Here is a 13,516-nt window from a genome sequence, read left to right as displayed (position 1 = left end):
AAAAGATCACACCTTAATGAAGTGAGTACCAACAAGACTAACAGTATGATTAACATTCCTCTAGATACTCTCCTTTATATCCCAAAGGGTTTTCCTCGTCACTAGCTTACCAACTATTACCAAGTGTCTATGGAAAAAAAAAATAGATTTTTTTTTATTAACATATAGTGTATTATTAGCCCCAGGGGTACAGGTCTGTGAATCACCAGGTTTACACACTTCACAGCACTCACCATAGCACATACCTTCCCCAATGTCCATAACCCCACCACTCGCTTCCTACCCCCCCCACCTCCCCATCCCCCCCGGCCCCCCCACCCCGGCAAGGATTAGATGATTTTTAAAGGAGCTTCTAGACTTCTCCAAACCTTATATTCCTCCTTCATAAAAGGAGGGATCAAATTATTCCTTCTAGCTCTGAGTTGGTGACACCAAACTGGGGGACACTTATTTTTTAGCTTAAGACACATACACAGACATCTCAGAAGGTTTCATTCTTGCTGTTGTTTCCATCTGCCTTCTATTTTATTAGGAAAACTTTGTAAGGGTCAAGAAGAAGAGCAGGAGCTAGACCTAGGTTTAAAACCTGGTTCTGTGTCTTTGGGCAAATTATTAAACCTCTCTGAACTTGTCCCTTAATCTTTAAAAAGAGGATAACCACCTACCTTACAGGATTACCAAGAAGATGAAGAGAAATACTTAATGGTTGTGAAAATACCTCCTGCGGGGCCTGGCACTTAGCTGGCAACTGAAAGCTTTTCTTTTTTTCCTTCATGTATATCTAGAGAGTTCGCTAGGGAAAGGGTTGAGTTGAATTACACTAACCTCTAAGATCTGTAGGAAATGTTTTCAAAACAAATTCAACAAACGTTTTCTATGTGCCCGTGTGCAAGACAAAGACTAGGTCATGTCTTGGTGAGTAGTCATGGAGTGTAAGAGACAAGGATGTGTACAGAAATAACACATGTCAGAGAGGGACAAACTAGGTGCTGAGAGCAGCACAAACTTGGTAGAGTAATAAGATACTTGGTAGAGAAACAAATGAGACAGATGGTTCCTGTGGCTTTCTAGCGCTCAGGTTCTCCTTTCCAACCATAAGTCTCCTTAACTGTGAATGAATAGGCATTTTCTTATCTGGGGGAAGGCATTTTCTTATCAGAGAACTGGTTAACCAATTAATATGTTCCCAAATAGCAGTTCACTACCCATTGTCAATGATATGGGGAAAAAACCAACTACTTTTGAGTCCTTATAACTGGACAATGATGTCCTAAGCACATGTGAGCATGAATTAATAGAATATAAAGATCCTGTAAGATGAAGACTCATACTGAAGGACTATTACTATTCCCATTTAATGAAGATGAAGCTGAAAAGCTCAACTAACAAGTGTTAGAGCTGGGTTTAGACCCAGGTCTGCTAACTCCAAAGTCTATGTGTTTAACTATATTTTAGATTTTCTTTCCTAGAATAAAGAAATTACAGGCAGAAAGACTTGACGATAAAATGCCAAGGTAGATGCTCAAGGAATACTCTAATAGAACTAGGCAATGGTTTCATGTTCTAGCTCCTGCTGGGTATATATTAATAGGTCAAAAGAGTCTAATTCTTGTTACTATATAAACAAAGGTTAAGAGTGAGAAAGTTGACAGGCTTGTAGAATCCTAGAACTCCAGGTCCTCTCACTGAAATGCCAAAGTTATACAACATCCCTTCCTAATATGCCCCTGAACCCTAGCCCTTTCCAGGTTTGCACTGATCAAAAGCCAGCTCTGCAATGGTAATCAGCTCAGCCTCCAGAAGACATGGAAAACCTAACAGAGCCCTTTGAACATGATGGGTTTCTTTTTAGCTTTAAAACTTTGTGGTCCTCTTGGACCCTATGTTGCTCCCTCCATCCCATATCCACGGCATCCAAGTCACCCTGCCCTGCCCAACATGAGGTAATTCCTATGGTCTGTGCCTTCTTCCCCATTCCTGTCACTAACACCTAAGCTCAGGGCCCACTGTACCCACCTCCAGATTAATGCCTTCCTCAGCCTTGTCCAATCCATCATGCCCACCAATGTCAGATTTATAGTCTAAAAATAAAATACATCATGACTCTCCCAGCCTCTAAACGTATGGTCTCTACAAATTCCACAAGTCTAGCATTAAACCCTGCACAGTCTGGCTTTACCTACCCTCTCAGCTTTATCTTTCACTTCCTATAATTTCCCCATTTGTGCATTCTAGCCTCTACCACATGTATCAATTCACTATCCCTTGTGAAAACCTTGAAACTTGCCCAGCTATGCATCCTACTTCCAGTTTCTTCCCTACCAGGATATCATACCCCACTCCACCCTCCACACCACTTTTAATCTACCTAACACTTCACAAATTTTACCTCAAATTTTGGTCAGCATTTCCTGACCAGATCTGGTAGCCACCCTGGATATCTTGCTTTTCTTCAAACATGCCAAGCACATTCCTGGCTCAGGGCCATGCCTCATTCCCTTTTATTCCCTCTGCCTAAAACGTTCCTCCCACAGATATCCAAATAGCTCACTCCCTTGCTTCATTTCTCGCTTAGATGTCAATAACCAGGGAGTCTTCCCTGACCTCCCACTATCCCTATAACTTTATCCTACTTTCTTTCTCTTTGGAGCATTTATCACTGATGTTTAATATTCATATATTTACATATTGTCTATCTCTCCCACCAGAACATACTCTCCATTAAGGAAGGGATTTGGTCTGTTTAGTTTCCTGCTGATCCCACCAGGGCCTAGAAATGCTTGGCACATAGTATGAATTCAATATATATTTGTTGGGATAGATGTATGAATAGAGTTCTCCCCTGCCTTTGAAATTCTATAATGTTATCACATACAGGCTTTCTTTCTTTCTTTCTTTAAGATATTTAATTTGACAGAGAGAGAGAGTGAAAGGGACAAACCACATATTATTCATTTCCACAAATATTTATTACGGACTTTTTGTGTGCCAGACTCTTTACCTCAAGCAGCTAGAGTATCAGAAAGAGCACTGGAGGAGAAATCCTAGGTTAGCCCTGTCTCTACCATTAGTTGAGTGACCCTTGACAAATCCACTTTTCTCCCTGGGTTTCTTCACATGTAAAACAAGGAGAGTTACATTATCTCAAGTCTCTCCTGGCTCTAGCATCTGTTAAAATTTATAAAAGGTAAAACATGGCCCAGCTCAGTGCCTTAGACATCACAGGTACTCAGTAAATATTTGGTTTCTTTGTTGTTGATTCTCCCGTTACACAGGAATCTGAGTATTCTTGGAACAGTTTAGAAAGAACAAGTAAAAGTTTAAACCCCACTTCCTTCTCTGACTCCACGGGACAACCTCATTCTGGTGTTTGTGATAATAAAGGATTCTGGTGTTTGTGAGAGGACAAAGCACTGAATTTGAAGTTGGAAAATATGAACTCTGACCACTGCCATTTATTTGGCTACAGAACCTTGAACAAGTCATTTCTGAGCCTGAGTCTCCCCACACATAAAAAAAAAAAAGTCATATTGGCCTACTCTCAACTCTTCGAAGGCAGCTTTTTATGCTGTTACATCTACTTGGAATGTTCTTTGCCCTTTCTTTGTTGGACTAATTTCTACTTATCCTCAAGGACCAGCATAAATTTGCTTTATTCATTCTCCAATCCCTTACTCTTACAGCATTTACCTCCATTGTTTATCTCAATTATTATAGCATTTATTTCCATTGTTACCTCAATTATTTTACTATCTGTTTCTAGAACTGTAACCACCACAAAGGCAAGGACTGTGTCCATTATACTACTTTATAGTAGTATATATAGTCCATTATAGCCCATTATATTACTCATGTAGTTAAGTGCATGGCACAGAAGTATCCAACAAATATTTTTACGGACAAATGTCTAAACTAATGCACCTAGACACTTTAATACCTCTAGAAAGCTTTTGGTTCACTCAGAGCATCTAATAAACACTATCACCCTCTAGGATCTTTTACAAGTTTCTGTGAATCAAGGTTCAAAACAGGGAATGTACACAGAGGTTAGAAAAGTCACTGGAAATCATTTGAGCTGAAGAACTCTGGAAGATAAAAAAAAATCTGAGAAAGGGACAGGGGATATTTATACCCCAGCCCTCTTGCTCCAGAAGCCTATTATCAAGAATGAGAAGAAAAATCCCATGCTTCCATGGTGAGGAAGTGTGACCCACTGGTGGCCTGGTCCTTGTATTCAGGATGGAGGAAGTGACTGTCCACAAGCTGAAAGCCAGGAAGTGGGGGCAGATATCCAAGACAGCCTCCCTCCTCCACCATTCCCTCCTGCCACCTCTAGAAATCTTCTAGAAGCTGACCGGGGTCGACCTAGAGGCTAGGCCACCCACACAGGTGGCTGGGAAACATAGCCAACAGAAAGTCCTGGTGTAGGGAGGACAGGCCAGAAGGGCAGGAAGCTGTAAGGTGGTGTGTGAGGTGACTGGGAAGGGATTGCAGGCCTGGCTAACCTAACTCTAAAGCGACCATTCACCTCTGGACAACTCTTCCTTCCAAGAGGGGTTTGGCCACATTTCTCTCTTGTCTCAGAGAGGCCAAAGGAGGACCCAGTTCCCATGGAGGCCCCAGAACCCCACGGGGCCTACATTCCCCAGGAATAATGCTCCAAACTCTAACCTCTAATCCGTTTCCTAAACGCCAAGGGAGCTCACGCTCCGGGTTCCGGCAAAGGATTAGGGGTCACAGGCACCAAGATATCGGCGAGAAGCCTTGGATCCGGTCAGAGAAGTCATACTGTCCTCCATTTTCCACAGAAAACGCAGAAACCAGGGTAACTCTCTATACCCTTATAACTGCCCCGAACCCTGAAGATCCCGCCCTCCCCATATTCCACATATCCCTCACGCCAAGGGAACCCAGACCCCCAGCTTTCTTAGAGTTTTAATTTGAGCGCTTGTGGTCACCAGATCCACAAGAAAAGCTGGCCCCCTGACAGAGCCAGCATCCTTTCCTTCAGAGACCTCAACTCTCAGAGAGCCTCCCAACCCGCCTGCTCCTTGGAGCCTTCTGTCTCCGGCCCCCCAATTCTCGAAGCCCCACAACCTCCTCGCGGAGTGTTATGCTCACTCCCCCTAATTCTGCTAAAGAGCGGGAACCCACGGGAGTCCACTCAGCCCGAAACCTCCGAGGCTGCCAGCTCCCCTCAGGCGTCTTGGGCCCGGACTTCCGAGATAACGGCGGGACAGGACGGGGAGGCCCTTCCTTACCCGCCTGCGCGGCCATGGTCCCGGGACGCGGAAATGGGGAAGTGGCGGGGACCGCAGCCGCTCCTCTCAGATCCCGCAGCCAGCCGCTTCAGGCGCGGGAGGAACTCAGCCCCGGGCGCAAGCAGGATGCATCGCCTACGGCGCCCGGGGAGGACCAAACCGCACCTGGCACCGGGGTCCGCCCGCCGACACCCCGCCCCGCCCCGCCCCCGGGGCCAGGCCCCGCCCCCTGGCTCGGGCTCTGTGGGGACCCTGACGCCTCCTACTGCGACCCGCGCGGAGCTGGTAAAGGTGATTGTCAGAGGCCCTGAGCTGGCTCCTCAGGAGAGTCCTCAGGACTCCCTGGAGGTCTCATCAGAGGACCTTCAGCCCATTTTACAGATGCGGGCAGGCTAGGACCCGAGGGAACAAGTTTGACTCAGCTCATTAGAAGCAGAAGTGAGATAGGAATCCAGGTCTCCTAACTCCCAGGCAAAAGCTCTTTCCAGTACAGTGTTTGGGGTCAAGAATATGTATGAAGGGATGCCCGACTGGCTGAGTCAGTAGAGCATGTGACTCTTGATCTCAGGGTTGTAAATTTGAAACCCCACGTTGGGTGTAGAGATGGCTTAAAAATAAAAAACTAAAAAAATGAATATGGAGAAGATACCCCACAAAACTTAGGAGACTGAGGGTGGACTTTTCTTAGAAGCTTCCAGCTCAGAGAAGCCACTTATCTGCGCCACTATGAGTAAACTGGCACCCAGTAGACAATCTCTAGGTCAAATTTGGTATGAAGGTGGTGCAACCAGCATTCCAGGGGCAGATCCTTCTTGAAGCCAAATAGGTATATAAATGAATCCAGCACACCAGATCTTCCAGTTTTTCAAGATAAGCCAAAACTCCAGGTATTTAGGTGAATTTTCCCACTTTTTAAATGTTGGTAATATTTGGAAATTTTTTAAGCCATGTAGACCAAAGGAAACACTTGTGGAGTGGATTTGCCCTGCTGGATCCTCTTTGTGGAGAGAGCAGTGGAAAAGGAGTTAGAACAGCAGACTGGTTCCTGGCAGCTGTTAGCTGGCTGAGGGATCTTGAGAACCACTTCCCTTCATTGGGCTTAGTAAGGAATTGGGGTCTTCCACGTGACAAAGGATGGACTACATCAGCTGGACCTGCAGTCCCTCCCATCTAATTCTCTGGTACTGGATGTTTGGCAGCTGTCATTTCCTCTAACTGGATTTAGGTCATGGGAAAAGTGTCCAAATGACCAGGAAGAGGCAGGGATGGGGCTCAAGGAAATGGATCATGATGCCCCTACCAAGGACAAAGTTCAATCCTGCTGTATCTAGTTCCAGCACTTGAGTAAGCAAAGGTGAGCACAATTCTCTTTCTTCCTGCCCTCTATAATCCAAACCGGATGCAGGTCAGTTGGTTCTCCTCTGGGTGTGGCAGGTGGCTCCTGAAGTCCTGAGTGTGGAGAAAGTGCTGAGGGGGAGAAAGTGCTGAGGAGGGGATGTGCCTGACTTCCTTTAATTCCTGGGAACCTCCAGTGGTTGGTTTTTACAGTTTGAGGAAATCTCTGATTATAACAGCCACGGGATTGTGTTGAATTAAAGTGACAGGGTTCCAGGGGACCCTGACAAGCCACCTGTGGCTAGCATAAAGAAAGCAGGGATTTTATTCATCCTATACATGCAAAGACGTCATGCTGTGTTCCCAGGCTCACAGGCACTGACAGCCTGGGAATCAAGACCCCTGTTTGGCCCCTTTCTCTGCCCCATAGCAACACAGGTCTGTCTCTTCTCCCTCCTAACTTTCTCATTCCACTTCCTTCCCACCTCCAGCCTCCAGGTGTTCCCTAACAGTGAATGCAGGGATAACCAACTCCCCCTAGTTCCCTCCAAGTAAATTTAGGTATTTTTTGAGAAACACAAATTGAAATGTAAAGAAAGAAAGTAATCTGTAGAAATGGTACAACCAAGAGATAGCGTTCCAATATAGATCCAGAGAATAGTCCCAAATCACTTGTGAACTTGAGGGGAACTTCTGGAGGACAGAAAAGTCCTGGGTAGGGAGAAGATGGGGGTTTCTAGTGCCCAAGTCACCAGTTCAGTTTGATTACCTGACCATAGTTTGGTCAGTCCCTGAGGCCAGATCCTGCTGACGGATTCACAGTCAACTCTTTGGACCTATAGAAATGAGAACCTGGACACTTTGAAAACCACCTTAAGGTTCAGACTCTGCCTCTCAAAAACCTTCAATAGCTCCTTGTTGCCAACAAAATAAAGGCCAAACCAGACCCTCATGAGTGAACTACATCTCACTTTGCAGCCTTCTCTCCCTACTTTCTTCACTCCAGAACTCTTTTTCCTGAATACATTCTGCCCTTGTACCACTCTGCCATTCCTATAACCCCTCCATGTTCTCTGTAATTTTATTGCCCTACTCTACCCAGAAATGCACTCGTCTCTAAATGCTTAACACATTATTTTCAATTATGTAATTTTACAAACCCTGTAAATTAATCAAAATCCACACTGATAGCCCCATTAGCCACAAGGGGCTATTTAAGTTAAAATGAAATAGAACTGAAAATTAAGTTCCTCAGTCCACTGTCCATGTTTCATGTGCTTGCTAGCTACTTGTGCCTAGTGGTTACTGTGTTGGACAATGCAGATAGAGAACATCTCCATCATGGCAGAAAATTCTGTTGGACAGTGCTATTTTTAGACAATGGTCAGGACAGGCTGTTAACATCACAAAGAGGGACTACCAGGCATTATGTGCTTCCTGAAATGATGCAACAAGAAGTATACACTACCATTTATGACATAGTTATACCAAAAAACAAGCCTGAATCTGGTCAAGCTTCTGGATCTAACAACCAATTTATAGGAAATATAAGAGGAGGAGGAGCTTCTTAACACCAGTGATACATGTAGCAAAACACTGAAGCTGTGGGAAAAATCAACAGAACAAATGAACTGGTTTCTTTAACAGATAAACTGCAAGAAAAAGAAAAGAGGGAACGTATGGCTGTAAGAGAGACTGAAGAGAAATCTGATACCAGGGTATGGATCTGATTTGGATCTCAGTGCAAGCAAACTGAACAAAAAAGTTGAGACAACTAGGAAGACTTGAGCAATGATTAGATATATGATGACATTTAGGAATTATTGTTAATTTTTTAAGGTACATTAAATAGTATTTTGGTTATGTTTTAAAAAAATCCTTACCACTGAGATGCGTATTTAAAATACTTAATGAAAAAATAAAATATCTAATAGATGGCATAGGACTAGGATTCCCTTCAAAATAGTCCAGGCAGGAGAGAGGAAGCAGTGTGAGGGTGGGGATGAAACAGGATTGGACACAAGTTGATGATTATTGGGGTTGGCTCATTGGTACATAGAGGCTTAACTGTCCTGCTCTACTTCAGTGTAGGTTTTGTTTTCCATTCCTTATCGGGCTCAGAAGTTCTTGGAAATCCCTCACCTTCGCATTTCCTACCAATCTTGGTGCTATTCAACTTGATAACTCTTAGGTCAAAGTGGAAGAGAAGGAGAAAAGAGACCTTTTCAAAGGGTGACCAACAGCTCTGGTGTGCTGGGGAGCCTGAGGCAGGCCAGGTTTGTAACCTATTTTCCATCTCATACTGTGCTACTGAGGAACCTCAGGAAATTGCACAGCCACTGCTCTAGATAGAGGGCTTGGCCAGGGGCCCACCTGCCCCCTTGCAGAACACGTGGAGATGCAGACACTGAATAACCTCACATTGTCCTCAACGTTCTGACTATCCACAAGCTAAGCTCCATCATGGCAGCCTGCAAGCTTAGGAATTCCATACACTTGTCAGGACCAGGACCGTCAGATGGGTCACACCTTGGGCAGGGCTGTGTATGAAGCACTTCTCATCTCTAATTATCGATGGCTACCTGAGCCTTTGCTCCTCAATGTGACATTCTCATGTACGCAGGGCTGTTTCTCAGAGGCCGGACCAGTGTGACTACTCCCCATCCCATCCATGCCCCACCCCATCCCCTTACACAGACAAGTCCACAACTCACAGTAATGTAAAACCATTTGTTTAATTCTAAATCAAATCACTTTCACAACAGTGAAAATTAGTGACTGGTCAAGGTGTGCCACTGTACATGGCGTCATTTTCTGACTGTGGGTGGGACCTGGTCCTAATCCACAAAGGTGGCAGAAGGGGGTGGAGGCCAAGAACATAGACAACACACAAAAGAAAGGAAAACCGCCTTGGTAGAAGGGCAAGGTGGTGAACCTGCAGAGGGGTGGTGGGAAGGGGGTTTCCTGTTGGGGCTGGGCCAGCAGTCCCAAGTTGGCTCTCCTGCTTTAGCTCCCAATAGAAGCTGAGTGGGGACCTAGAAAGTTCAAAATCAAAGGGCACATGACAAACCTGGCTTTGCTTACAGGTTCCTGGGATGCCTTTGCTGGTGGACTTCTCTTACTACTTTGTTAGAGTCCAAGTGATTTCTCTTCCTATCCACAACCCTTCTTTTTTAACCTTTCTTCTTTCTGGAAACCCATTTCTGGTTGGGCCCATCTGACGGAAGTCCTCTCTCTCACCACTAGGTGGGGCTACCAGACTGAGAGATCCCACCAATTCACTTGTGCTGAGAATTCAGGACATCTCCCTCCCCGCAACTTTCCCAACTTTGGGGATTTCCAGGAGGTGATTAAAGAGGAAAAAAAAGCACTCGTAGGTGGGTATCCCAAGGTTTAAAATCCATCAGGGACACTGTAAAGCTGGTGGCTTAGTCCTACCAAATGAATTTGGCAAACCAACCACCTATTCAATACTTACATTTTGTCTGATTAAACACTGAAATCTGGTACTGACAGGTACGGAGGGGAAGGGGTGGGGCCTGTGGAGAGGACAGGAGGACCTCTCTCATCTTCCTCAAGGTCTTGGTTTCCACATGCTATGCAGAGCCACCTCTGGAAAAAACCATTAGATGGGGCTTTCTACCACTTGTTGGCTCTGGCTGCAGGTGAGCCAGGAGCACTGCGGATGAAAAAGTGATAGAGAGACCTCCAAAAGATGTCCATCTCCCTCCATCCCTGGAATCTCCTGGAAGAGACTGGATTTCTAGGAAGTGGTCCCACCAGCAGAGCACAAACCATTCTACAATTAAACTGTCCTCCTGCCTGGAATCACTCCCTCAATCAGATTCTGAGGAAAAAAATTATGAAATGGAAAAAAACAAGTCAAGGGCTTGGGAAGGTGATTCCCCCTGGAAATTTCCTGGGGAAGACCACACCATATCATCATGCCAAGCTTCTTAAGCCCTGCTGCTTGGCTTTAGAAATCATCAGGAGTTGCCTGCTCCGCAGTTTCATGCTTCTCTGGCTTTAGCACACATGCAAGGAGTTTTCAGGGGTATCCACCCAAACCATACCAAAACCAGGGTCACATGTGGGTCTCCCCATTCCTGCCTCCTTCATAAAGGACAATCTGGCTTCTGGGAAGATGGTCTTCAACATGCAGCTGAGCTGACTTGACAAAGCATTCCACTGGATGCACCCAGAGCTTCTGTAGCCTTGGGGACAGGGCTGCTTGTTCAGCTGTTCCTGCAGCAGAGCTCCAAATCCCACCAGAGTCCCACTGGCAGGTCTTTCCTAATGAGCAGCAGTCGGTCCCAGCTTCAACAGTAGTCTCCACTGTGGGTCCTCTGGCAGATGTGCATACTTTGGGAGGGAAAGATGATGGGAAATCTGTGACTAAAGCCACATGTCTCTGGGGATAATCTACTCCAAGAAACCAGGAGATCATTCAAGCCACTCTCTGGAGCCAAAGAGACTGGGCATGGCTCAGAGCCAATACAAGATCTTTGGATCTCTGATTAATTCATGAAATGAGTCCAGCTTTAGCTGCTGCAATTATGATCGTCACAGAACAGCAATTTCTTGCATTTCTACTCAGGAGGAGGAGATAGGGCAGAGGAGCAGTGGAATATGGGGGGGAACCTCTATATGAGGAGTCCACTGATTTGGGGAGGCCACTTACCAAGGGGTATTTAAAGAGATGAAACAAAGTTTCTATTTGGTTCATCCCTTTGTTTTCCTAGTATCAAACTCAGGTGAAATTGTACTGACAGTTTCTCTCTTCCTGCCTCTTCCTTGTGCAGAGTCAGGACCTGCTGAGCTGGCTGGAACAGGACTGGAGGGTGTAACTCATGAGAGATGATTCAATGCCAAGGACTGAGGTTATAGCAGGGTGTTTACAGCAGTGGCCATACTCTGAAGTCCTTGACAACTGGTCTTGAGTCCCTACGCTCTGATGGAGAAGCAAAACTCCTTGATGTGTTACTGACGCCACCGATTCCAGGGGTCAGGATTAGCCAGGAAGCCAAACATCGAGAGTGGGTGTGGCATGTCACCAGTCCAGAGGCCCTGCCATGGATGTAGGCTGGGAGCCCAGCATTAGGCAATCAGGAGCCAGAACATGATCACTAGGGCCACAAACAGGAAGAGGCGTGACAGGAACTGCTCATCCACATACTGGGGTGTTCCAGGGACAGCTGCAGAGACAGGAGGGAAAAGAGAGGCTGTCAGAACGCTGCAGCTGTGCACACTGCTACCCAACTGGGCCAGAAGTTGACAGCATCAATCTTCATCTCCTTACAGGGAGCTCCACATAGAGTGTCTTCCTTTTCCAGAGGAGGGGAAATAGAGCCCAGACAAGTAAAATGACTTGTCTTGCCTATCACACAGCAAACTAGGGGCAGAGCTAGGCTTCCACTCCTCCCTGCTTTGAGAAAAGCTACTATGTAGCTGTCCAGACATTGGGGAAAGGAGAGTAAGAAATCTATATCCAGAATGGGCAAGTTTTATCAAATGTGACAAAGGAAAACTGTGATCCTGGCAAGGAGATAAAGGGATCCAGAGTCCACCCGACTGCAGAACTCTCTTTACCTAAGGAACCCAGGGTGTGCCCTGAAGCAAGAAGGGAAGCAAGCTGCCAAGGGTTCTTGCTGCCTCCATAGTGCCCTGTCCCTCCTTCAGGGCAGAGCACACCCTGCCCTTTGGGGTCTCCTTTGAGGAAAATGCATAAAGGAAGGAGAAACCTTTGAGGTAGAGGAAGTAAAGAAGGGCATTCCAAGATCTCCTGGGGCTGTACTACTCCCCAGGTAGGTGCTCTGATGATTCATGCAGGGTGTCAGTCAACAAAGACTTGCACTGATTGCCTGCAATGTGCCAAGCACCAGGATAGGGGGTGAGGAAAATTCCTGGGATGACCCAGAAATAGGTTTCTGTTCCTAAGAGCACAAGCTCCTGACCAGGAACCACACACTGATCCCTTCCACACCACACATTGTGCCCAGCACACAGGAGGTTCCAATGAGTGCAAGTAGAGCTCAAATGACCTCAGCACCTCTGCAGACTCCATGGTAAGGATCTTGGCCCAGGTGCCAGATTGAGACAAAATACAGAACACCCACCTTGCGGCCCAGCAAGGTGCAGCTGGCACCTTTAAACTGGCTGGAGAGAAAGGTAGTAGCAGGTAACAGACCTAGAAAGGGAGAAAGGGGGCTGGTCCCAAGCTCCACATGTATCCTGAGGGAAGCTGGACAGAGATACCACAGAATAGAAAGGCCTTGAATCCTGGTGGGTTGCCTCACTCCTTTCTGTCCCTAAATGGGACATGCACAGGACTAGGCTTTTCTTTAGCTAGGTATCCTAGGTATCACTTTATTCTTTTTCAACTTATAGGCACAGAGTAGGTCTTGGGAAACATACTGAGCATTTTCTGATTGTAAAACAGAGCTAAACAAACACTCATCCCACAGGCTTATGGTGAGGATCCCCTGCATTTGTGATGACAAGCACTTTGAACATGCCTAATATTTAGTAAGTGGGCAATATACATTATCATGACTACCAGTAATCCGAAGAGTTCACATTTTGAAAAGGCTGATTGATCAAGCAGTGACAGTTATCTGTAATCTGCATACTAATGAATTCCAAACAGCCTTCAAGCAGAATTATCAAGGAAGTAGGGTCTCACCTGGAGGAGGCCGCCCATCATTTATGTTAAATGCTGTGGCAAATATCCCAAAAGGAAATGCCCCAATTCCAAAAGACATCTGGAAGCCACCATCTCCAAATCCAAATCCTTGAAATCCCTGTATGGAAGAAATGCAATTCAGAATAAGCAACCTGTCAAACATGTCACCCACAGGTGGCATCTGCCTCTCCTCCCTACCCTCTGCCACCTGTTTCCAAGGGGGAAATTTTCTCCTCCC

The 13,516-nt window shown here is 45.9% G+C and overlaps 2 protein-coding genes across 3 annotated transcripts in view; both read right to left on the bottom strand.

Annotated features, from left to right (window-relative positions):
* The window catches only part of LIMK2 (LIM domain kinase 2), a 58,835-nt gene extending 53,447 nt beyond the window's left edge, over nucleotides 1–5,388 (bottom strand). The window contains exon 1 of the mRNA XM_032883448.1: nucleotides 5,262–5,388. Within this exon, the coding sequence (XP_032739339.1) occupies nucleotides 5,262–5,277 (16 nt within the window). The 5' untranslated portion in view covers nucleotides 5,278–5,388. The remainder of the gene's footprint in view (nucleotides 1–5,261) is intronic.
* A 5,006-nt stretch (nucleotides 5,389–10,394) lies between these two features.
* Nucleotides 10,395–13,516, bottom strand: part of RNF185 (ring finger protein 185) — a 37,399-nt gene continuing 34,277 nt past the window's right edge. For both annotated transcript variants that reach the window (XM_032883456.1, XM_032883455.1), the window contains exons 6-7: nucleotides 13,279–13,396; nucleotides 10,395–11,791 (exon numbers count right to left, since the gene is read on the bottom strand). In XM_032883456.1, the coding sequence (XP_032739347.1) occupies nucleotides 11,694–11,791; nucleotides 13,279–13,396 (216 nt within the window). In that variant the 3' untranslated portion in view covers nucleotides 10,395–11,693. The remainder of the gene's footprint in view (nucleotides 11,792–13,278; nucleotides 13,397–13,516) is intronic.

The sequence above is a fragment of the Lontra canadensis genome, unplaced genomic scaffold, assembly GCF_010015895.1.
Source record: "Lontra canadensis isolate GAN:19392208 unplaced genomic scaffold, GSC_riverotter_1.0 scaffold87, whole genome shotgun sequence".
Taxonomy (NCBI): Eukaryota; Metazoa; Chordata; class Mammalia; order Carnivora; family Mustelidae; genus Lontra; species Lontra canadensis.
This window is presented reverse-complemented; position numbering and strand designations above follow the sequence as displayed.